Genomic DNA, 24183 nt, shown 5'->3' with positions numbered 1-24183 from the left:
CAAAAGTACTCTATGAACTCATCCTCCAGGCTACCTTTGCCAATCAGATTCTTCCAATCTATATGTAGATTAAAATCACCCATGAATACCGTTGTTCCTTTCTCACAAGCCCCCATTATTTCTTCCTGTATACCCTGTCCTACAGTGTGGTCACTGTTAGGGGGCCTATAAACTACTCCCACAAGTGACTTATGGCCTTTACTATTTCTTATCTCTACCCAAACTGATTCTACATCTTGGTCTTTAGAACTAAGGTAATTTCTCTCTATTATACTCATGTCATCCTTAATGAACAGAGCTACCCCTCCACCTTTTCCCAGCTTCCTGTCCTTCCGAAATGTCAAGTACCCTTGAATATTCAGGTTCCAGCCTGTCATCTAGCAGCCATGTCTCTGTAATGACTATCAGATCATACGTATTTATTTCAATTTGAGCAGTCAATTCATCCATTTTGTTACGAATGCTACGCACATTCAGATACAAAGCCTTTAGTGCTGTCTTTTTACTATTTTTGCAACATCTAGCCTTATTGCTGGTGCACTCTTAAGTTTGCATGCTCTGTCCCTTCCTGCCACTCTCTGATTATCAGTTCCCTTTTGCTTCCTTGCTCTCTTGTCTTCTTTCTTTAATTTATCACATCTTCCCTTACTTGATCCTTCACCCCCATTATTTAGTTTAAAGCCTTCTTCATCGATTTGCCAGAACACTGGCCCCAGCACGGTTCAGATGAAGCCCATCCCACTGGTACAGCTCCCACTTTCCCCAGTGCTGGTGCCAGTGCCCCATGAATCGAAACCCATTTCTCCCACACCAATCTTTGAGCCACGAATTTAACACTCTAATCTTATTTACCCTATGCCAATTTGCTTGTGGCTCAAGTAATAATCCAGAGATTATTACCTTTGAGGTTCTGCTTTTTAATTTAGCTCCTAGCTGCTCATACTCCCTAAGCAGAACCTCTTCCCTCGTCCTACCTATGTCATTGGTACCTACGTGGACCAAAACAACTAGATCCTCCCCCTCCCACTGCAAGTTCCTCTCCAGCTCAGAGCAGATATCCCGAACCCTGGCACCGGGCAGGCAACACTGCCCTTTTAGACTCTCATTCTCAGCTGCAGAGAACTGTGTCTATCCCCCTGACTATACTCTCCCCTACTACCACTACATTCTACTAACTCCCCTTGCTTGAATGGCTTCCTGTACCATGGTGCCACGGTCAGTTTGCTCATCCACCCTGCAGCCCCTGTTTTCGTCCATACAGACTGCAAGCACTTCAAACCTGTTGGATAATTGCAAAGGCTGAGGCTCCTCCACTTCTACCCTCTCGATCCCCTTACCTGCCTCGCTCGCAGTCACACCCTCCTGTCCGTGATCATTGACCAATTTAGACGACCTTATCCTAAAGGGTATGACCGCCTCCTGGAACCGAATGTCCAGGTATTTTTCCCCCTCCCTGATGTGTTGCAGTGTCTGCAGCTCAGCCTCCAGCTCAATGACTCTGAGCCGAAGCTCCTCAAGCCACAGACACTTACTGCAGACATTTGCCCTGGATCACGCTGGCGTCCAGGAGCTCCCACATTCTGCAGTCATTACACATCACCTGCCCTGACATATTTATGTGTTAATTAATTTATTATTAATTAAATTTATAATTTATATACCCTACTACTCCCAATAAGCTTTACAATTTCTAGTAAACCTTCTACTACTAAAACTTCACAATTACTAAGTTATGATTGTTGTGAAAGATAAATGAGTCAAATACTCACCAAACAATTTATCCCCGCTCTCAGTCTGCTGCTGCACAGGTCCACCGCCGCTCTGCAGGAAAAGCAAAGAAGCACCTCCTTCCCCGAACTCCCACACTTACCAAACTCTCATGTTGATCACTCTGTGCCCGCTGCACTCAGTACCAGTTGCACTCAAGCCCCGGTACTTATACTGTTTGTGACTCAGACGAGTCAGCAATGCTGTGTTACTGTTACAGGAACCAGTTTAATCCAGCTAACTAATTAACTAACTACAGCAGCTCTCCAGTAGGAGAACTTACTTGTTTGTCTCTGCTTATATCAGAGTGTGTCGCTTGTGGAGTTACATCATCGAGTCTACAGAAGGCCCAACTGGTCTTTGCTGGCGTTTATGCTCCACACGAGCCTCCTCCCTTCCTCTTTCATCTAACCTTATCAGCATATCCTCATATTCCTTTCTCCTTCATGTGCTTATCTAGCTTCCCCTTAAATGCATCTGTTATTTGCCTCAACCACTCCTTGTGGGACCAATTTCCACATTCTTACCACTCTGGGGAAAGAAGTTTCTTCTGATTTCCCTATTGGATTTATTAGTGACTATCTTACATTGATGACCTCTAGTTTCGGACTTCCACACAAGTGGAAACATTCTCTCGACGTCTACCCTATCAAACCCTATCATAATCTTAAAGACCTCTATCATAGAATCATAGAAAGTTACAGCACAGAAGGAAGCCATTCGGCCCATTGTGTCTGTGCTAGCCAAAAAAATCTATCCAGTTTAATCCCACTTTCCAGCATTTGGTCCGTATCCCTGTAGGTTATGGCATTTCAACTGCACATCCAAGTACTTTTTAAATGAGTTGAGGGTTTCTGCCTCTACCACCCTTTCAGGCCGTGAGTTCCAGACCCCCACCTCCCATTATCAGGTCACCCCTCAGCTTTCTCTTTTCTAGAGTATATCAGAGATGAAACATGAGAACAAAAGGAAAGATTTGCATTTATATTGCATCATTCATATCCTTAAGAATCTTCCAAAGCACTTCGCAGACAGTGAATTGCTGTAGTCAAGTAGCCAATTTATGCACAGCAAGCTCCTACATGCAACTGTTAATCTGTTTTTGGAGGCGTTGATTGCAGGATAAATGTTGGCAAATTAATCAGGAGAATGCTTTAGATTCATTCTTCCCATTCTACTTACCTGTCCCCTTTTAGCTATGCACACACTTGATGGCACTTTATTTCTTTTATTTCTCTAATTATGCTCCCTTTTGTTTCACACACATCACTGCTGCCATTTAACCATCGCCTGTTCTTCCCCTCAGCACTTTCCAACTTTCTTTTCCTACTTGTGTGGTCATTTAGTGTTTTTTATAATCCCAACGGAACAGAACCCTTGTTCCATTCCTTTTTAAACGCTGTTCATCTGGAATATCTTCAATTTCTGAGTAAAGGTACCACACCCGAATAGTCAGCTTGTTCTCTCAACATGCGTTGACTTGCTGAATGTTTCCAGTGCTTTATGTTTTTGTTTCGGGCGAATGCCCAGGCTCTTCTTCTAGTTAACCTGAACAACCCGACAGAGCCTCGGTTTAACCTCTTATCTGAATGCCGAGACAGTGCAGCACTCCCTCAGTACTGGACTGAGTGTCAGCTTCCATTCTAGTGCAGAGAAACCCCCACCCCCGGGTGCCGAGACCGCCCGGGCGCCGGGACCCCCCGTGTACCGAGACTCGCCGTGTGCCGGGACCCCCCGGGTGCCGGGACCCCCCGTGTACCGAGACTCGCCGGGTGCCGGGACCCCCCGGGTGCCGAGACCGCCCGGGCGCCGGGACCCCCCGTGTACCGAGACTCGCCGGGTGCCGGGACCCCCCGTGTACCGAGACCCGCCGTGTGCCGGGACCCCCCGTGTACCGAGACTCGCCGGGCGCCGGGACCCCCCGTGTACCGAGACTCGCCGTGTGCCGGGACCGCCCGGGTGCCGGGACCCCCCGTGTACCGAGACTCGCCGTGTGCCGGGACCGCCCGTGTACCGAGACTCGCCGGGTGCCGGGACCCCCCGTGTACCGAGACTCGCCGGGCGCCGGGACCCCCCGGGTGCCGGGACCGCCCCGTGTGCCGGGACCGCCCCGTGTGCCGAGACCCCCCGGGCGCCGGGACCGCCCGGGTGCCGAGACTCGCCGGGTGCCGGGACCCCCCGTGTACCGAGACTCGCCGGGTGCCGGGACCCCCCGTGTACCGAGACTCGCCGGGTGCCGAGACCCCCCGTGTACCGAGACTCGCCGTGTGCCGGGACCCCCCGTGTACCGGGACCGCCCGTGTGCCGGCTCTGCAGCCCCCTCTAGAGGCTGTTCCACACAGTCGCAGCTCCCTGCGGTGGTGGTCGGGTGACGTCACTAAGCCGGTGGCCTAATGGGGGGGGCGGGACTTTGGCGGGAAATTTAAATCGCTGATCTCCCAGGTTGCTGGAGCCAGCACTGGGGTGGTGAGGTCGGTTTGTGGCAGTGACCAGCAATGCTAAACCCAAGAGTATATCTAATAAAAACACAAAAGCCAGTTACTGCTACCTGTTTCTGGAGGGTGTAAGGAATTTACATTACAGATCGGCTAATATTTATACCTGGGACTAGACAGCAGTCTTTGATATTGTTGCCATTATAATAGAAATAGGGATTTCCAATTACTGGGTTATTGAGTTACTTGCACTTGGCTCATCAGCATTTGACCAGCAGTCTATGCCACTTCACTGACTGTGGTACCGTTTCAGCACGGAAGAAGCAATCAACCATTTTCAAGGGTCTAATTATGTTGAATGATGGCTTGGGAGAGTGTCTCTTGCCCTGGTGTATAGTATAATGTTTATAATTGGTGCAACTTGCAGTTTTGTAAAGATTATGTTCATTTAGTTGTTCTATATTAAACAAAATGCTTGTCAGTTTATAGTGTGAGGCTAGAATTGTGGTGGAATGTGGTAGATTCTAGTACAGTAGTGAGGGTTCTTGATCGATCCTAGGTTCTTGCTATTGTTTAGCTAGATACTTGACTAAGAAAGGCACACTGTGGATAATAGAGAATCAGAGATGCACTTATGCTGATTTCGAATACATTATCTGCTGAAATTTCAACAAAACTTGAGAGTTGATATCAGTTACACTGACATCAGTCACATCCCATTAAATCAAAGGAGAATTCTCAGTTTTGGATTGACAGTGCTGATGCCTTTTCATTTTGATAATAAATGTGACGACTGCTAAACACAATTTGAGCTAATGTGTAACTCTTTGTCTTCAGACTGAAGTTCAAATCAGTACATTATTAATGAAGCTATTTTCCTCTGTATTCTCAGAATGTCAAATAATCTGTTTCCATGGTTCTTGTTTTATAGGTGATTAAATCCACCCTGAGTGAAGGTAAGAATTGGGCTGTTGGTTCATGGAGGAACATTACCCAGTAAATGTTTCTTGCCTTGCACCTTCTGTAGGAAGCATGGTACTGTGCCAATCCCTGTACCCTGTGTGTGTGTGTGTGTGTGTGTGTGTGTGTATATAGTACTATGCCAGTTCTTGTGCCCTGTGTACATACGGTAGTGTACCAGCCCTTGTGCCCTGTGTACATACGGTAGTGTACCAGCCCTTGTACCCTGTGTACATACGGTAGTGTACCAGCCCTTGTACCCTGTGTACATACGGTAGTGTACCAGCCCTTGTACCCTGTGTACATACGGTAGTGTACCAGCCCTTGTACCCTGTGTATATACGGTAGTGTACCAGTCCTTGTACCCTGTGTATATACAGTAGTGTACCAGTTCTTGTACCCTGTGTAGATACAGTACTGTACCAACCCTTGTACCATGTGTATATACAGCACTGTATCAGTCCTGGTATGTATACAAGTAGGAACATAGGAACAGGAATAGGCCATTCAGCCCCTCGTGCCTGCTCTGCCATTTGATAAGATCACGGCTGATCTGTGATCTAACTCCATATACCTGCCTTTGGCCCATATCCCTTAATACCTTTGATTGCCAAAAAGCTATCTATCTCAGATTTAAATTTAGCAATTGAGCTAGTAAGTACTTGCCTGTTCCTGTATTCGCTATCTGTTTTTATATAATATAAAATGCTTAACTGGAGGAGGGCAAATTTCAGTGAGTTATACAATGATCTTGCCCAGGTGGATTGGAATCAAAAGTTGGTAGGCAAAACAGTAACTGAACATTGAGAGGCCTTCAAAGAGGAGTTGATTCGGGTACAGAGTAGACCGATCCCTACGAGGGGGAAAGAAAGGGCATCCAAAGCTAGAACTCCCTGGATGACTAAAGATAGAGATTAAAATGAAACAGAAAAAGGAGGCTTATGACGAATGTAAGGTTCACAATATAGTAGAGAACCAGGCTGAATACAGAAAGTACAGAGGAGATCTAAAAAAAGGAATAAGAGGGGCAATGAGAGCATATGGGAATAGATTAGCGGCTAACATAAAAGGGAACCCCAAAGTCTTTTTATAAACATATAAATAGTAAAAGGGTAGTCAAAGGAAGTGTGGGAGCGATTAGGGATAAAAAAGGAGATCTTCTTGTGGAGTCAGAGGGCATGGCAGAGGTACTAAATAAATACTTTGCATTGGTCTTCACTAGAAAAGAGGATGCTGTCATTGTAGCAGTAAAGGAGGAGGTAGTAGCGATATTGGATATACAGGATAAAAATAGATAAAGAGGAGGTACTTAAGATTGGCAGTACTCAAAATAGAAAAGTCACCCAGTCCAGATGGGATGCATCCTAGGTTACTGAGGGAAGTAAGGGTGGAAATTGCAGAGGCTTGGTAAAGACAGATGCAAAGTACTCATTTAGTACCTCCGCCATGCCCTCTGCCTCCATGCATAGATCTCCTTTATGGTCCCTAATCAACTCCATTCCTCCTCTTACTACCCGTTTACTATTAATATGCCTGTAGAAGACGTTTGGATTCCCTTTTATGTTAGCCGCCAGTCTATTCTCATACTCTCTCTTGGCCCGTCTTCTTTCCTTTTTTGCTTCTCTTCTGTACTTGGCAGGGGGCTGGGCACCAGGATGTAGCAATAGAAAGGAGAAACAAAGTGCACAAAGGATTGGGAGAGACACCTCGAAGGAATTGTTAAAAAAGCGTATAGGATCCTGGGCTTTATTAATAGAGGCATAGAGTACAAAAACAAAGAAGTTATGCTAAACCTTTAACTGGTTAGGCTTCAGCTGGAGTATTATATTCAATTCTGGACACCACACTTTAGGAAGGATGTCAAGGCCTTAGAGAGGGTGCAGAAGAGATTTACTAGAATGTGCCAAGGATGTGGGACTTCAGTTATGTGGAGAGACTGGAGAAGCTGGGGTTGTTCTCCTTAGAACAGAAGAGATTAAGGGGAGATTTGATAGAAGTGTTCAAAATCATGAACGGTTTTGACAAAGTAAATAAGGAGAAACTGTTTCCAGTGGCAGAAGGGTCAGTAACCAGAGGACACCGATTTAAGGTGATCAGCAAAAGCGCCAGAGGTGACATGAGGAAACATTTTTTTATGCAGCGAGTTGTAATGATCTGGAATGCACTGCCTGAAAGAGTGGTGGAAGCAGAATGAATAGGAACTTTAAAAAGGGAATTGGATAAATACTTGAAGGGAAAAAATTCACAGGACTATGGGGAAAGAGCAAGGGAATGGAACTAATTGGATAGCTCTTTCAAAGAGCCAGCACAGGCACAATGGGCCAAATGGACTCCTCCTGTGCTGTACCTACTATGATACTATGCCAGTCTCTCTACCCTATGTGTATACACAGTGCTGTAAGAGTCCCTGCACTCTATATATAATATTGTATCATTCCTGTACACAATGTGCATATACAGTACTGTACCACACTCTGCTGGCTTACCAAATGGTATTTCCTGATTCATGCTTCTTGAACTATGCAGTTCCCTGACTTGAATTAATGTGTCCCATGATTCTCATTGTTTGACCATCAGTTGACAGCTTGCAAGTAATTTTATTGTTTGACTAAATTCAAAACTGCTTCTGTGTAGCTTCCTAGTGAATGAGAAATCAACTGATGAGTGAGTTGTTGCTTCTGTGCCTTATTTACTCCTGTTTGTCATTCAGCCAAGTTGTAACAAACTGAACGTCAAAGCCATAGGCTTCTTCAACCATTGTCTGTTTTTGGTCATTGAATGATACGTTTCATGGAAAATGCCACTGATCCACTTACTGCCAAAGTTTTCCTTTTAATTCAGAGCAAAAGAAACCAGTAATCCCAAAGAAGCCAGAAGTGTTCAGACCAAAACTACCACCCAGAAAAAACGACTCTACAGTGATGGCGGAGAATGAAGAGAAACACAGAGCTGGTGAGTGAAGCAGAGCCGTAGTTATGTAATGTGGCGGAAGCTTCCTTTGGTCGCTGGTTGTTAATAGAGTGTAAGGTTTTATGTGTTGATTAATTCTACCAAAATCATGAGTTCTAAAAATGAATTAATCTGACCATTTAATGAATATGTATGTTTGATTTTATTGAGACTTCAATCGATGTAATATTGATATAATACATGAGTATGGATATAATACATGAGTGCCATACTGAGCAAAGGTACAGGGGGAGTAAAGGAATGAAAATTGTATCAAAACATCACGGGCCTTATTGCCTGTGCCTGGCCAATGTGATATATAGGCGGCTTTGATTGAGGCGGTCAGCAACTCCCACCGAACACAGGCCGCAGCCTTGTGAATAGATTTTAAAATATGTTCTTCCAGAGACTTGAGCCCATAATCTAGGCTGACATTCCAGTGCAGTACTGGGGGAGTGCTGTGCTGTTGGAGATGCCATCTTTCAGATGAAACGTTAAACCAAAGCCTAATGAATAGATTTAAATCAAGTGCAAGATATATTGGCTTTATGGCACCATTTTAGAGTGAGTCAGCACCACTTAATAAGCTCCTCAATCCGTCCAAGGCAGAGGAGTTGGTGAAGCCCAGAGCCTGCAAGGCGCCAGTATGAGCATCTTTGAAAAATGCAACTACTGGAGTCACCAACTCCTACAAGAAGGGCCCAGGTGCAGTGTCCTTGGAGGTCAACTACAGTGTTGATGCCTTGCACCAGAACCCCACACAAGGTGGAAGCGGATCCCTCCACATTCTCTGACAAGGTGCAGCAGCTGCCCAGCATGTGCGTATCTGTGTGTGTGTGTGTGTGTGTGTGCATGCCTGTGTGTGTCTATCTGTGTATGTGTCTGTGGGTATAATATATTATAAATGTATAGTTAATATATATATATATATATATATATATATATTATGGATATCCTAGTCTGATAGCAGAGCAGCCAGATGTCCCAGTACATCTCAATTTTAAACTTGATGTAAGGAACTATGCAACCATTCAACTATGGTGAATAATGAACAGAGCTGGTGCTCTGATAATGTGTCAAGAATTTTTATAGGCTTCTAAAGACAGACGCAGGCAAATTAAATGCTCTGATCATATCAGTAAAATTTCATAATAGTCTGTGTGAACCGTGAGGAAAAATCATCATCTAATTGATGGGTCGCTTTGTTTTTAATTTTTTTAATTAATTGATTGATTATCCTTTTCAGCATTATTCACAACAGGTGCCAATGTTGAAGAAGACACAAAGACAGGAGCCACTGGAATTATCCCCACAGTGCCTGAAACAGAAAGCAATGCATTGAAAGTGTGTGATGCTCCCGAAAAAGCCATCGACACCGGAACTGACATGCTACAAAAGAAACTCACTCAAGAGAATGTTGAAGTCCTTTTAATCCTAAAAAAAATAGCAGGAGATCACTCAGCTCAGAAATGTGCTGTCAACCAAAGCAGAGATCAGATGACTGAAGGGACTGGACAGGAGGATGAGAAGTGTGTCATTATAGTGAATGACATATGTAATAATGAAAGTCTGAAATATGACAAAGATTCACAGAAAGATACAAAGATGCATAACTCTAACCCTTACTCCAAAACTGGAAAGACACAAGACACCATCACAAGTGATGTTATGGACATTAACAACAGCTACACAGGTACTAATGGTCCCTTGGACTGTAAACCAGAAACTGTTACTCAAGACCATAGTGAACTGGGAAAAATGGATCTTCCTCAAAGCAGCAGTTCTAGTAAATCACAGGTAAAAGATCGAATTACTTTAGCTGAAAAATCCAACAATTGTTCAGAGGAAGAGGTAAAGGAACAAAGTGTTCAACTCAATCTGCAGGCAATAGTACATGGTGAAGGGGGGGGAGATATCAACATTTTAAATCTTACTCTAGAGGATGCAGTTGGACTTCAATATTCAGAACAAAAAGCAGAAAATAGTGAAACAAGCACCATTCTGTGCAAAACTGCAGAGAATTTACAAAGTGGATATGCTGTCACCTTTGAAAAGAATAAAAAGCTTCAACATTTGATTAATTTGGTGACTCATGAAGACAGTGCTGCAGATAACAATAAATGGGCATCACCCCCCACAGATAAAGAAACTGTCACAAATATACAGTCCCTTATGGAAGCTGAACATAAGACGGATGATTGTCCTGGCAGCTCCATTTACAAAGAGGACACTGCAACAATGGCTGTCATGGGTTACTCAGTGGTAACTGAAAATTATTCAAAAGAGGTTTTAGATGGAATGAGTAAAGCGGAGCAGGTGGTAATAACCCATTATGGTGAAGAGATTGTTATGGCACCTGTTGTGGAGCAGAAGGAAGAAGAAACAGAATCTTTAAATCAGGATGAAAAAGAAAATGACAACAAGGAAAAGGAAGAATTGGTACAAGAAACAATTTCCTTACTCCCTTCAAATGAAAGTAGTAAAATTGACCTTTCAAAGGAAGGTGGTGACAATGCATCAATGAATGTTGATAAAGATCAGCGAAGTCTTCTGAAAGGATCCACCAACCAGAGAGAGCCAGAAGAACAGACTGTCATGGAGGTTGGCGATACAGAGCAGCAGCATTTACTTCCTGAAGAAAGCTGCTGGAATTTGGTCAGTCCAGATGGGACTGAGATAAAGGAGGGTGTCAGCACTGAGCAGCATCCACTGTTACATGAAGTCAGTAGCCCAGAGTGTGCAGCTTCTCTGAGTACACAGCAAAAGACAATGTTTCCTCAGACACTCCTGATTTCTCAAATTTCTGCTCCTTCTGCAAGACAAGACAGGGCAGCAAATTTTGGCACCAACAGAGATGAGCCTCAAAGACAGACAAAAGAATTAGCAAGAAAACCAGAAGACAGTACACAGGAACTAGTCATATCCAAAGAGAAGAGATGCCAGTGCTGTGTTGTTATGTGATACTCAAACAAAAGTTCTGCTGAAGGAATTTAACATCAGTAAAATGTGGTACTGCCATACAAACCTACAACAGCTGGAACGAATAATCCAGATATCCTTCCATCTTTGGCACATGGTTCTGGTTCTCAGACAAATGGAAGGATAGAAATATTCTGGCACTGTGTACCATCAGATACCCTCTGATCAAAGTGACATTCATTGTTGTTCAGTTTCATCTCTGATTACTCTATCTGTACTTTAATTAATAGCCCATCTTCTGATTCTTTTTCATTAACTCAGAAGTTCCAAGACCTTTGCTCTCTCAACTGCATTCCTTCTTCATATCAATGATCTTCTTCACTCACTGTCCAACCTTATCCACTCTTTTGCTGATTATTTATTTCCACATTCACAAGATCTTTGAGATTGTACCACTGTAGTGCTCACAAGCTCCAGGTATCTTGCTGTGTAATGGATAAAATTCTATAGATTCTGGAATGGTTCCTGCAGATTGGAGGGTAGCAAATGTAACCCCACTATTTAAGAAAGGAGGCAGAGAGAAAACAGGGAACTACAGACCTGTTAGCCTGACATCAGTAGTAGGGAAAATGCTAGAATCTAATATAAAGGATGTGATAACAGGACACTTAGAAAATAATAATAGGATTTGGCAGAGTCAACATGGATTTATGAAAGGGAAATCATGTTTGACAAACCTATTGGAGTTCTTTGAGGATGTAACTAGTAGAATAGATAAGGGGGAACCAGTGGATGTGGTGTTTTTGGATTTTCAGAAGGCTTTCGATAAGGTCCCACACAGGAGACCATAAGAGATAGGAGCAGGAGTAGGCCATTCGGCCCCTTGAGCCTGCTCCGCCATTTAATGAGATCATGGCTGATCTGATTTTTACTCAACTCCACTTTCCCGCCCTTTCCCCATATCCTTTGATTCCGTGGCTGATCAAAAATTTGTCTAACTCAGCCTTGAATGTATTCAATGACTCAGCCTCCACAGCTTTTTGGGGTAAAGAATTCCAAAAATTCACGACCCTCTGGGAGAAGAAATTCCTCCTGATTTCCATCTTAAACGGGCGACCCCTTATTCTGAGACCATGCCCCCTAGTTTTAGATGCCCCCATGAGGGGTAACATCCTCTCAGCATCTACCCTATCGAGTCCCCTCGGAATCTTGTATGTTTCTCCTCTCATTCTTCTAAACTCCATTGAGTATAGACCCAACCTGTTCAATTTTCCTCATAAGGCATTAGCCAGAATCAACCTAGTGAACCTTCTCTGAACTGCCTCCAATGCAAGTATGTCCTTCCTTAAATAAGGGCACCAGAACTTGTACGCAGTACTCCAGGTGTGGTCTCACCAGCACCCTGTACAGTTGTAGCATGACTTCCCTGCTTTTATACTCCATCCCCCTCGAAATAAAGGCCAATACTCCGTTTGCCTTCCGGATTACCTGCTGCACCTGTATGTTGACTTTTTGTGTTTCATGTATGAGGACACCCAGATCCCTCTGTACCGCAGCATTTTGTAGTATTTCTCCATTCAAATAATATTTTGCTTTTTTATTTTTCCTCCCTAAGTGGATGACCTCACATTGTCCCACATTATATTCTATCTGCCATATTTTTGCCCATTCGCTTAACCTGTCAATATCCCTTTGCAGACACTTTGGGCTCGATTTTCGGACGTCCGAAGGGGTGCGTTCGTGGCGGGGGGCTCCTCAAATTGGAGATTCCCAGGGTGGGTCCGGAGCCCGGCTCCAACCTGCCCACTTCTGGGTTCCCCAATGACGTGCTTAGATGTGCGCGCAGCCCCTGCATGCGGGACTCCCACCAGCAGTTAAAGCCGGTGGGATCCCACTTAAAGCAATTAATTTGATACTTCAGGTCATTAGGAGACCTGATTTGGAGGATATTTTAGGAGGGGTGGGATTTTCATCCAAACTGAGCGTGTTTCCCGTACTGGGGGAAACACTCCCAGTTGTAATGGACGTGTTGCAGCTACCAGCTTGTGGCAGCTGCAAAGGTCCATTTGACAGATGGGGGGGTGGGGGAGACCCTCACTCATTGCAGGAGGCCACTCTGTCACTTTGGGCAAAGTTTGGCATGCACCACCCTCCTCCTAACACTAAAATTCACCAACTTGCAACCTCAACCCCAGTGTGCAGACACATTTATATTGTGGACCCCCTCAAACGTACATCTTCCGGATGGCGGCCGCCATAGCTGCAGTCATGACCTCCTTGGAGGACGAACAGCATCGCCAGTCTCGCCGGCCACGCCGTCTACCTCTGACACGTGGAACTCCTCAACACAGTGCTGTGACACATCCACCTGCACAGCAGGGGGGAGGGCAACCGCAGAGAGAGATGCTTCGCAGAGGGCACTACCCTCACCACAGGGTCCACAGACCGAGGCTCAGCTTCCTGGACCTCTCTGAGGAGCAGTGCACACGGAGGCTCAGAGTCACTTGACATGTAGTCGTGGACATCTGCAGCCTTCTTGATGCCGAGCTGCTCCCGGCTGGCCCAAACACCATCTTGTTACCTGTCGCTGTCAAAGTCACCACTGCCCTCAACAACCTCTCCTCCAGATCCGCCCAGGGTGCCACCGGGGACATCGCCGACGTCTCTCAGTCATCTGCACAAAAGAGCCCTGCAAATACACCTGCACCCACTCTGCAGTGACACAATGGGTGGCATCAGGTGTGGGTCTTCATGGTGATCCTCAGGAAAGGGCATTATTGCACAAGCCAGTCAAGAATGGCCAAGACGTGGCAGTAGTGGTGACAATATAATATGTAAAGTGAGTTGATCAGAAATAAAATGTAAGTAAAAACCACGACAAACCCTCGTGATCACTTGTGCATCCCCTTCATGCTCATGACACGTTTGCATTACGCTTCCTACTGCACATGCGTGATGCATGCCCTGTGGCTGCAGCACAGGTAGTGGCAGGTTGGGTGAGGCTGACCGTGAAAGAGATGCATGAGAGGGTGAGTATGACATAGAGCCATGAGATTGTATGAGGATTGGGTTGAGTGGTAGTGGTGGGATGAGTATTGGCGAGGTGAGTAAGTACAGGTAAGATGAGGATGAGGGTTCAGTGGGTGTGAGGAGTGATGTGATAGAGTAGTGTTGGCAGTGCAGAAGGAGATGTGGGGTGGGGGCAGTGATGTGGTAGACGGAGTGTAGGGGAATGAGTAAGTGTACTCATTTCGGCTGACTTACTTAGCTCATTGAAGTGCCTCCTGCACTATATGCAGGTGCGTGATATGTTGGTGGTGCTGGTGACCTCCTCTGCCACCTCGAGCCAGGTCTTTGTGATGGCAGAGGCAAGCCACTTCCTCCTGTCCGCCAGGGAGGAGATCTCTGTCCTCCCCCTCCTCTTCACCCCATCCAGTAGGACCTGGAGTGAGACATCATTAAACCTGGGAGCAGCCTTCCCCTGGGCTGCTCCATGCTGTAATTTTGGCTCCTTTCTGCAGCATCAGTCAGTGGAGGACTGCCCCTTTAAATAGGTGCTCCTCCAGCTGACAGCGTATGATGCTCTCCAGCGCGAAACCCGGAAGCCAAGGTAAGTGGTTTCAATTTACTTGCGATCGTGTGCAGAGCGCCCCGGATTCACTGGGCGCGTTACCCACGCGCCCAGTCAACCCCCCCACTGCCAACCCACCTCCCTCCTAATAGCGGGCCCTTTGTGCCCTCATCGTAACTTGCTTTTCCACCTATCTTTGTATCACCAGCAAATTTGGCCACAAGACACTCTGTTCCTTCATCTAAGTTATTGATATATATTGCAAATAGTTGAGGCCCCAGCACTGATCCCTGCGGCATCCCACTAGTTATAGATTGTCATTTTGAAAATGACCCTTTTATCCCGACTCTTTGTTTTCTGTTAGTTAGCCAATCCTCTATCCATGCCATTATATTACCCCCAACACCATGAGCTCTTGTGCAGTAATCTTTTATATGGCACCTTATCGAATGCCTTTTGGAAATCCAAATATACTGCGTCCATTGGTTCCCCTTTATCCACCCTGCCCGTTACTTCCTCAAAGAACTCTAATAAATTTGTCAGACATGATTTCCCCTTCATAAAACCATGTTGACTCTCCTTGATTGTATTATGAGTCTCCAAATGTCCTGCTACTACTTCCTTAATAATGAATTTTAGCATTTTCCCAATGACAGATGTTAGGCTAACTGGTCTATAGTTACCTGCTTTCTGTCTCACTCCCTTCTCGAATAGGGGTGTTACATTTGTGGATTTCCAATCCGCTGGGACCTTTCCAAAATCTAGTGAATTCTGGAAAATTACAACCAATGCATCCACTATTTTTGTAGCCACTTCCTTTAAGACCCTCGGATGCAAGCTAAGAGTTCCAGGGGACTTGTCAGCCTTTAGACCCATTAGTTTACCTAGCACTTTTTCTATAGTGATAGCGATTGTTTCTAGTTCCTCCCTCCCCTTTGTCCCTTGATTTTCTACAATTATTGGTATGTTATTAGTGTCTTCTACTGTGAAGACAGATACAGAATATCTGTTCAATTCCTCTGCCATTTCCTTGTTTTCCATTATTATTTCCCCAGTCTCATGTTTACTTTAGCTACCCTCTTCCTTTTTATATACTTGTAGAAACTTTTACCGTCAGTTTTTATATTTCTTGCTAGTTTACTCTCAATTTATTTTCTCCCTCTTTATTATTCTTTTAGTCATCCTTTGCTGGTTTTTAAAGTTTTCCTAATCTTCTGGCTTACCAGTAATCTTTGCCACGTTGTATGCTTTTTCTTTTAACCTGATGCCATCCTTGATTTCCTTAGTTAGCCATGGTTGGTTCACCCTTTTTGTGGAATCTTTCCTCCTCACAGGGATATATTTTTGTTGTGAGTCATAAAATATCTTTTTAAATGTTTGCCACTGCTTATCCACCATCATACCATCTAATCTGTTTACCCAGTCCACTTTAGCCAATTCTGCCCTCATTCCTTTATAATTGCCCTTATTTAAGTTTAATACAGTAGTTTCAGACCCAAGATCCTCGTTCTCAAACTGGATGTGAAATTCTATCATCCACTTTGGATCAAAAAAGGATAGAACAGGGTAATTTCTACTTTCTAAATGGTAAAAAGTTAAAAACAGTGGATGTCCAAAGGGACTTAGGGGTTCAGGTACACAGATCATTGAAGTGTCATGAACAGGTGCAGAAAATAATTAAGAAGGCTAATGGAATGCTGGCCTTTATATCCAGAGGACTAGAGTACAAGGGGGCAGAAGTTATGCTGCAGCTATACAAAACCCTGTACTGTGAGCAGTTCTGGGCACCGCAGCTTCGGAAGGACATATTGGCCTTGGAGGGAGTGCAGCATAGGTTTACTAGAATGATACCCGGACTTCAAGGATTAAGTTACGAGGAGAGATTGCACAAATTGGGGTTGTATTCACTGGAGTTTTGAAGGTTAAGGGGTGATCTGATCGAAGTTTATAAGATATTAAGGGGAACAGATAGGGTGGATAGAGAGAAACTATTTCCGCTGGTTGGGGATTCTAGGAGTAGGGGGCACAGTCTAAAAATTAGAGCCAGACCTTTCAGGAGCGAGATTAAAAAACATTTCTACACACAAAGGGTGGTCGAAGTTTGGAACTCTCTTCCACAAACAGCAATTGATACTAGCTCAATTGCTAAATTTAAATGTGCGATAGATAGCTTTTTGGCAACCAAAGGTTTTAAGGGATATGGGCCAAAGGCAGGTATATGGAGTTAGATCACAGATCAGCCATGATCTTATCAAATGGCGGAGCAGGCACGAGGGGCTGAATGGCCTACTCCTGTTCCTATGTTCCTATGTTATGATCACTGCTTCCCAAGGGATCCTTTACTTTGAGATCATTAATTAATCCTGTTTTGTTACCCATTACCAGATCCAAAATGGCCTGTTCTCTGGTTGGTTCCCCAACATATTGGTCTAAGAAATAGTCCCTAATACACTCTTTGAACTCCTCCTCAGGGCTATTTTTGCCAATTTGATTTGTCCAATCTATGTGAAAGTTAAAATCGCCCATGATTATTGCATTACCTTTTTTACAAGCCCCCCTTATTTCCTGATTTATATTTTGCCCTACAGTGTAGCTACTGTTAGGGGGCCTATATACTACTCCCACCAATGATTTCTTTCCCTTGCTATTTTTTACCTCCACCCAAATTGATTCGACATCTTGATCTTCTGAGCCAAGATCATTTCTCACTATTGTACCAATTTCATCCTTTATTAACAGAGCTACCCCACCACCTTTACCTTTTTTCCTATCCTTCCAAAATGTTAAATAACCCTGAATATTTAGCTCCCAACCTTGGTCAACTTGCAACCATGTCTCTGTAATGGCCACAAGATCATACCCATTTGTTTCTATTTGTGCCATCAATTCATCTATCTTATTACGAATGCTGCGCGCATTCAGTTAAAGAACCTTTAATTTTGTCTTTTTACCATTCTTTCCTATCCCATCCCCATTTCCCAGTGCACTCTTATGTTTGTACGCTCTATCCCTTCCTGACACACTCTGTTTATCATTACCCCCATTACTTTCCTGTACTACTTCCTTGTCTTTTCTCTTTATCAATCTAAACTTCGCCCCAGCTGAGCTCTTCCCCCCCCCCCCCCCATTTAGTTTAAAGCCTTCTCAACTGTCCTAGTTATTCAGTTGCCAGAACACTAGTCCCAGCATGATTCAGGTGGCGCCCGTCCCAACGGAACAGTTCCCTCTTTCCCCAGTATTGGTGCCAGTGCCCCATGAATCAAAACCCACTTCTCCCACATCAATCTTTGAGCCACGCATTCATCTCTCTGATCTGATTTACCCTGTGCCAATTTGCTCATGGCTCAGGTGATAATCCGAAGATTATCACCTTTGTGGTTCTGCTTTTTAATTTAGTCCCTAGCTGCTCAAACTCCCTCAGCAGAACCTCTTTCTTAGTCCTACTTATGTCGTTGGTACCTACGTGGACCACAACAACTGGATCCTCCCCCTCCCACTCCAAGTTCCTCTCCCACCCGGAGGAGATGTCCTTAACCCTGGCACCGGGTAGGCAACACAGCCTTCGGGACTCATGCTCCTGGCTGCAGAGAACAGTGTCTATCCCCCTAACTATACTGTTGCCTACTACAACCACCTTCCTTTTTACTCCCCCCACTTGAATGGCCCCCTGAACCATGGTGCCGTGGCCAGTTTGCTCATCCTCCCTGCAGTCCCTGCACTCGTCCACCAGGGCTGCAAGAACCTCATATCTATTGGTCAAGTGCAGAGGCTGAGGTTCCTGCAATGCTACCTCCTGGATCCCCGTACCTGCCTCACTCACAGTCACACCCTCCTGTCCCTGACCACATGCCAATTCTACAGTATTTAGTCTAAGGGGCATGACTGCCTCCTGGATCAAAGTGTCCAGGTAACTTTCTCCCTCCCTGATGCATCGCAATGTCTGCAGCTCGGACTCCAGCTCCTCAACTCGGAGCTGAAGTTCCTCGAGCTGCAGACAATTACCGCAGATGTAGTTGCCCTGGACAAAACTGTTCAGTGGCTCCCACATATTGCAGCTGCAACACACCTCCTACCCTGTCATAACTTTTATTTATTTAATTGATTACTACAATGCCAATCAAATTATTTTTAGGTTGAACCAAGTATTGGCCTTGTTTAATTTATTAAATTAAGTTTAGTTTTTTTTAAAAAGAAAATTAGTTTTTTATGCTATAAGTTAATTAGCCCACAGTCCTAAGAAAGAAGAAAACAGAAGAGATACTCGCCACCAATCACCTACCTGCCTTACCTGTGACGTCACACTGCAGTTTTGTTTTGTTGTTGCTGTGACCCGCTCTCGGTACGCTCCTCTCCACTGACTAATCAAATGCACCTCACCCCTTACTGCACTGAATACCCTCACTCACCAAATTCCCAATTATAGACTCTGTCGAAACCAGACTCTGTCGATAGTTGCTACCCCGTGCTCCCTCACTCCATGTGTTAGCAAAACCCTTCTGAATTTATGCTAGTTAGAATGCCAGTCACCTGAGTCAGGAGGTTGGTGAACAAAGTTAGAGCACATGGTTTCTCTCCCTCTCTTAATAATGGAGTGACATTTGCAATATTCCAATCCAAAGGCACAATTCCTAATCTAGAGAGCTTTGAAAAATTATGACTAACATACCTGCAATTTTCTCACCTATTTCTTTTAATATCCCGGGCTGGACACCATCAAGTCTTGGAGATTTGTTTATCTTAAGTCCTATTATTTTCTACATTATTAATTTGTTTTACTTAAATTCAGTAAGTTCTCCCTTTGACTTATTTTTAGTTTCCCTTGTACCGCTGGTATCTTGTCCTCTTCCTCTACTGTGAAACTGGATACAAAGAATTCATCTAGCAAGTCTGCCATTACCTTATTCTCCAGTATAGTCCCACCTGTATCTGTCTTAATGGGCCCACATTCCCCCATACCACTCTTTTTCTCTTAATATACTTATAAAAACCTAAAGATAAGTTTGTGACTGCCCCATCTCCCTCTCAAACCTAATATCAAATTCAACCATACCATGGTCACTACGCGTAAAATGTTAACTAATTCTACTTCATTGTGCATCACCAAATCTAGTATGGCCTATTCCCTTCTCGGTTCTAAAACATATTGTTCTGGAAAACTGTCCCGAATCCATTCTAAAAATTTGTTGCTTTTACTACTTGAGCTGTTCTATTTCTCCCAATCTATGTGAAAATTAAAACTCCCATTATAACCACTTTGTTTTTGCTACATGCTTTCCTGATCTCCATATTCATGGATCCCCCCTCTACATCACTACTGTCAGGAGATGTGTAGATAAATTCCACCAGTCTTGCATCCTTTGCTGTTCCTTAGTTCTGCACATAGTGTTTTCACTGCCTGATCATCCTTACAGAAAACCATTCTTTCCAATGCTATACCTTTTATCAATAATGTTACTCTTCCTCCTTTCCCAATTTTGGGTCCTTTCTAAAGCTCCTATAGCCTGGGATATTTAGCTCCCAATCATGCCCAGCTTGTCGCCAGGTCTCAGTAATGGCTACTACATCATACCTTTTAAGTTGAATTTGAGCTTCTAACTCAGTTGTTTTATTTCTTTTGCCACATGCATTCAGGTACAGAACTCTTATTTGGATAACTGTCCACACCCTAACCATATGCCCTGATGGGGTTTTCTTACACTTTTTGACTCATCATATTTTGGTTGCTGATGCTCTGTACATTGCTATACAGGGAATTTAATCTGTTCTTATTTTTCATCACTGCTGTTCATTTTTAACAGATATTTTGTTATCACTTCCTATAATGTTTACTGTTCCCAGAGTATTTATGTCAGCTTTATCACTGTTTGTACTCTGACCTATGGTCTACATAAGAACATAAGAAATAGGAGCAGGAGTAGGCCATAGGCCATTCGAGCCTGCTCCACCATTCAATAAGATCATAGCTGATTTTCGACCTCAACTCCACTTTCCTGCCCGATCCCCATATCCCTTGATTCCCTTAGAGTGCAAAAATCTATCGATCTCAGTCTTCTCCCTTCTTTTTCTTATCTTTAGGTTACTATTATTTCCACCACCCCCCACCCTTTTTTTACTGGTTTAAAGCCCTTGCTGCAGTCCAATTTATCCATGGTAGAATTTGCATTGTGTTTGGTTTAGAACCTTTTCTGAGAGGTCTACTTCCTCATTGTTATAGACACAGGTGAGGCATAATTACAAATATAGGCATTGATTTGGGATAAAATCACATGAGTCAATATGATCAAACCTAGCACAGAAAGTGTTTTCTCAAGCTACATTTGCCTACATTACATCAGTGTCTACACTTCAAAAATAATTAATTGGCTGTGAAGCACTTTGGAACATCCTGAGGACATGAAAGACAATATATAAATGCAAGTTCTTTATTTAATTGTTGATAAGGTTTTTCCTTTAACATTGGGTCAATCACATGGAATAAATATGCATTCAGACTGATACCTTTAAACAGGCTCTTGACAGTCATTTAGTGGCTTTTATTCCTTGGGCATGATTTTTACTTGGAGCCGGGAAGAGAGCGGGTGAGTAGATTTTCACGTGGGAAACCCGGAAGTGAATTGAGCGTGTAAGAATCCACAATCGCAACTCAATTGAAGGCAATTATTTTTGCTTCCGGGTTTCACGTCTCCAAGTTATGCAGTGGGCGTACTACGTACCTGCATGACACGATCTGAAGTCCACTATTTAAAGGGCCAATACAAAAATGGATTTTGGAGGAGAAAGGAGGAAATAAAGTTATGGTTTCACAGAGCAAAGGCAGCACCCAGCTTCATGAATGCTTCACTTTAAGTACTGCGGGTGCTGTGAGAACCAGGTAGGAGATCATTTACCCAAGCAATAGGAGAAAGAAACCTGGTTCTGCCACCAAGAAGGCGTGACTGGAGGTGGCAGAAGAGGTGAACATTGGGAACATAGTGCCCCAGTTTTGGCTATAGTGCAAGAAGTGTTTCAATGACCTAACCAGGTCAGGAAAAGTGAGTACAGTTGCTGATTCACCCACATCCTGTGGTGTACAACACCGGTGTAGTAAATAGTAGGAAAGGTATTAGCAGATTTCAGGAGGACATAGACAGACTGTTGAAATGGGCAGACACATGGCAGATGCAATGTAATGTGGATAAGTGTGAAGTGATACACATTGGGAGGAACAACATGGAGAGGCAGTATAATCTAAATGGTACTTTTTTGAAGGCAGGTGCAAGAGCGGAGGGATGTGGAGGTGCATATTTACAAATCTTTTAAGGTGACAGGGCAAATTGAAAAGCCGGTTGAGAAAGTATATGGGATACTTGGCTTTGTAAATAGTGGCATTGAATACAAAAAGAAGGAAGTCATACTTACCCTTTACAAATTACTGGTTAGGCCTAAGCTGGAGTATTGTGTACAATTCTGGGCGTCACACATTAGAAACGATGTCAAGGCCTTGGAGAGAATACCAGGATGATACCAGGGATGGGGGACTTCAGTTATGTGGAGAGATTGGAGAAGCTGGGGTTGTTCTCCTTAGAGCAGAGAAGGTTAAGGGGAGACCCGATAGAGGTTAGGGTTAGGGTTAGGGTTATACAAAATTATGAGGGGGTTTGAGGGAGAAAATAGGGAGAAACTGTTTCCTCTGGCAAGTGGGTCAGTAACCACAGGTCATAGATTTAAATAATTGGCAAAAGAACTAGAGGTGAAATGAGGATAATTTTTTTCATACAGAGGGTTGTTAAGATCTGGAATGCATTACCTGAAAGGGAGGTGACAGCAGATTCCATAGGAACTTTCAAAAGGCAATTGGACATGTACTTGAAGAGGACTAATATGGGGGAAAAGCTGGGGTTAAATTGGATAGCTCTTTCAAAGAGTTGGCACGGACACGACGGACCAAATGGCCTCCTACTGCTCTGTAAGGTTCTATGATTCTATGATAGTCAGATATACATGTCAGAAATGTAAATAAGGGAATGTGAGATTAAATCTACAGAGTGTTAGATATAAATCTTGATTTTAAATCTAATTATTTTAAGGTAGATTTAGTAAATGTAAAAATAATGGATGTGAATTGAAACACTAAAGTTATTGCTGAGTACAGTTACTAGGAGTGGGGTTTGAATCCCATGAGAATAGCTATCCATTGAACCTTAACTCCAATGCCTTAACCAGTGGGCCATCTGAGCATAAAAAGTTTACTATAGGATGGGATTCATGGTTAGTGGGGTCAGTTTTAATTACACTTCTCTTTTCTATTGCAGATTTTTCCACTTCAAGTGTATAAAATACTGATTATGCCTCAGTTGAAGTATTGTGTTCAATTCTGGGTAACACACTTTAAGAAGGATATCAAGGCCTTAGAGAGGGTGCAGAAAAGATTTACTAGAATGGTACCATGGAGAGAGACTCAGTTACGTGGAGAGGTTGGAGAAGCTGGGCTTGTTCTCCTTGCAACAGAGAAGGCTAGGGAAGATTTGAAAGAGGTGTTCCTAGGTTCATGGGGCCAAATACACTCAACCTTTTAGAAGCTTTTTACAACCTTTCACCAAGCTTTGCAACCTGCGAGCAAGCAGCCCTTGTTCAAATCTCCAGCAATAGTCCAGAGTTGGCAGCCGTGGTTGTATGTGCATTTTGTGAGTTGGGGTTGGTGGAATTGGACAATATGCAATCTGCACAAGTGGCCGGAATGTAGCCTCTGCGCATGTGTCCAAAGCGCCAGGGCCGGTACTCTGTGGGAGGAATTACGTGGTTACTTTTGTCCTGCCCTATTGGAGGTGCCGGATCACATGGTTTCCTTTCCCTGCCTCCTATTGGCGGGCACTAGTTTGTCGCCTCCCCAGTGCGTGCAGAACCGTCAGTCGGATCGAGGCTCGCGTGAGGCGGAGAGAGAGAGAAATCCCAACGGTCAGACCAGGGAAACCCGGGTTAGGGTGAGGGGAAACCCGGGATGGTTTAATCATTCACCAGGAATGTTTTTAATAATTTGCTGCATTTGCGGCGCGGCTTTATCACCGACTTCGAGTTCTGACAATTTGAAATCCTCCACTTGAACGGAGGCCGAGGCCGCGACTCGGGGACGACCGCCCGGTCCCCGGCTGGGGTTATACCGGTGGGTGGGCCGAGGTTATACCGGTGGGTGGGCTGGCGTCATTCCGAGATGCTGCATTAGGGTTAGTGTTGTGGGAGAAGAGGGAACAGGCCCCCCTGTGTTGACTGCTGCCCCACCTTTTGGATTTTTAAAATTCATTCATGGGATGTGGGCGTCGCTGCATTAGGGTTAGGGTTAGTGAGAATTAGGGTTAGGGTGCATTAGGGTTAGAGCTAGGGTTAGGGTGTTAGGGTTAGGGTTAGTGTGTTAGGGTTAGGGTCACGCTGCATTATGGTTATGTCTAGGGTTAGGGTTAGGGCTAGGCTGCATTAGGGTTAAGGTTTGGTTTGCATTAGGGTTAGGGTTAGGTTGGGCTTAAGGTTAGGGTTAGGGCTACATTAGGGTTAGGGTTAGGGTGGATTAGGGTTAGGGTTACGCTGCATTTGGGTTAGGGTTAGGGTTAC

General features: G+C 44.2%; 1 protein-coding gene across 1 annotated transcript in view; it reads left to right on the top strand.

Moving 5' to 3' along the window:
• LOC137304331 (paralemmin-3-like) overlaps nt 1-21106 on the top strand; it is a 46914-nt gene extending 25808 nt beyond the window's left edge. The window contains exons 6-8 of the mRNA XM_067972873.1: nt 5134-5158; nt 8004-8114; nt 9358-21106. Coding sequence (XP_067828974.1) covers nt 5134-5158; nt 8004-8114; nt 9358-11072 — 1851 coding nt within the window. The 3' untranslated portion in view covers nt 11073-21106. The remainder of the gene's footprint in view (nt 1-5133; nt 5159-8003; nt 8115-9357) is intronic.
• The last annotated feature ends 3077 nt before the right edge of the window (nt 21107-24183 follow it).

Source organism: Heptranchias perlo, chromosome 37 (genome assembly GCF_035084215.1).
Source record: "Heptranchias perlo isolate sHepPer1 chromosome 37, sHepPer1.hap1, whole genome shotgun sequence".
NCBI classification, from domain to species: domain Eukaryota; kingdom Metazoa; phylum Chordata; class Chondrichthyes; order Hexanchiformes; family Hexanchidae; genus Heptranchias; species Heptranchias perlo.
Note: the sequence above shows the minus strand (reverse complement) of the source record. Positions and strands in the feature narration are given on the sequence as shown.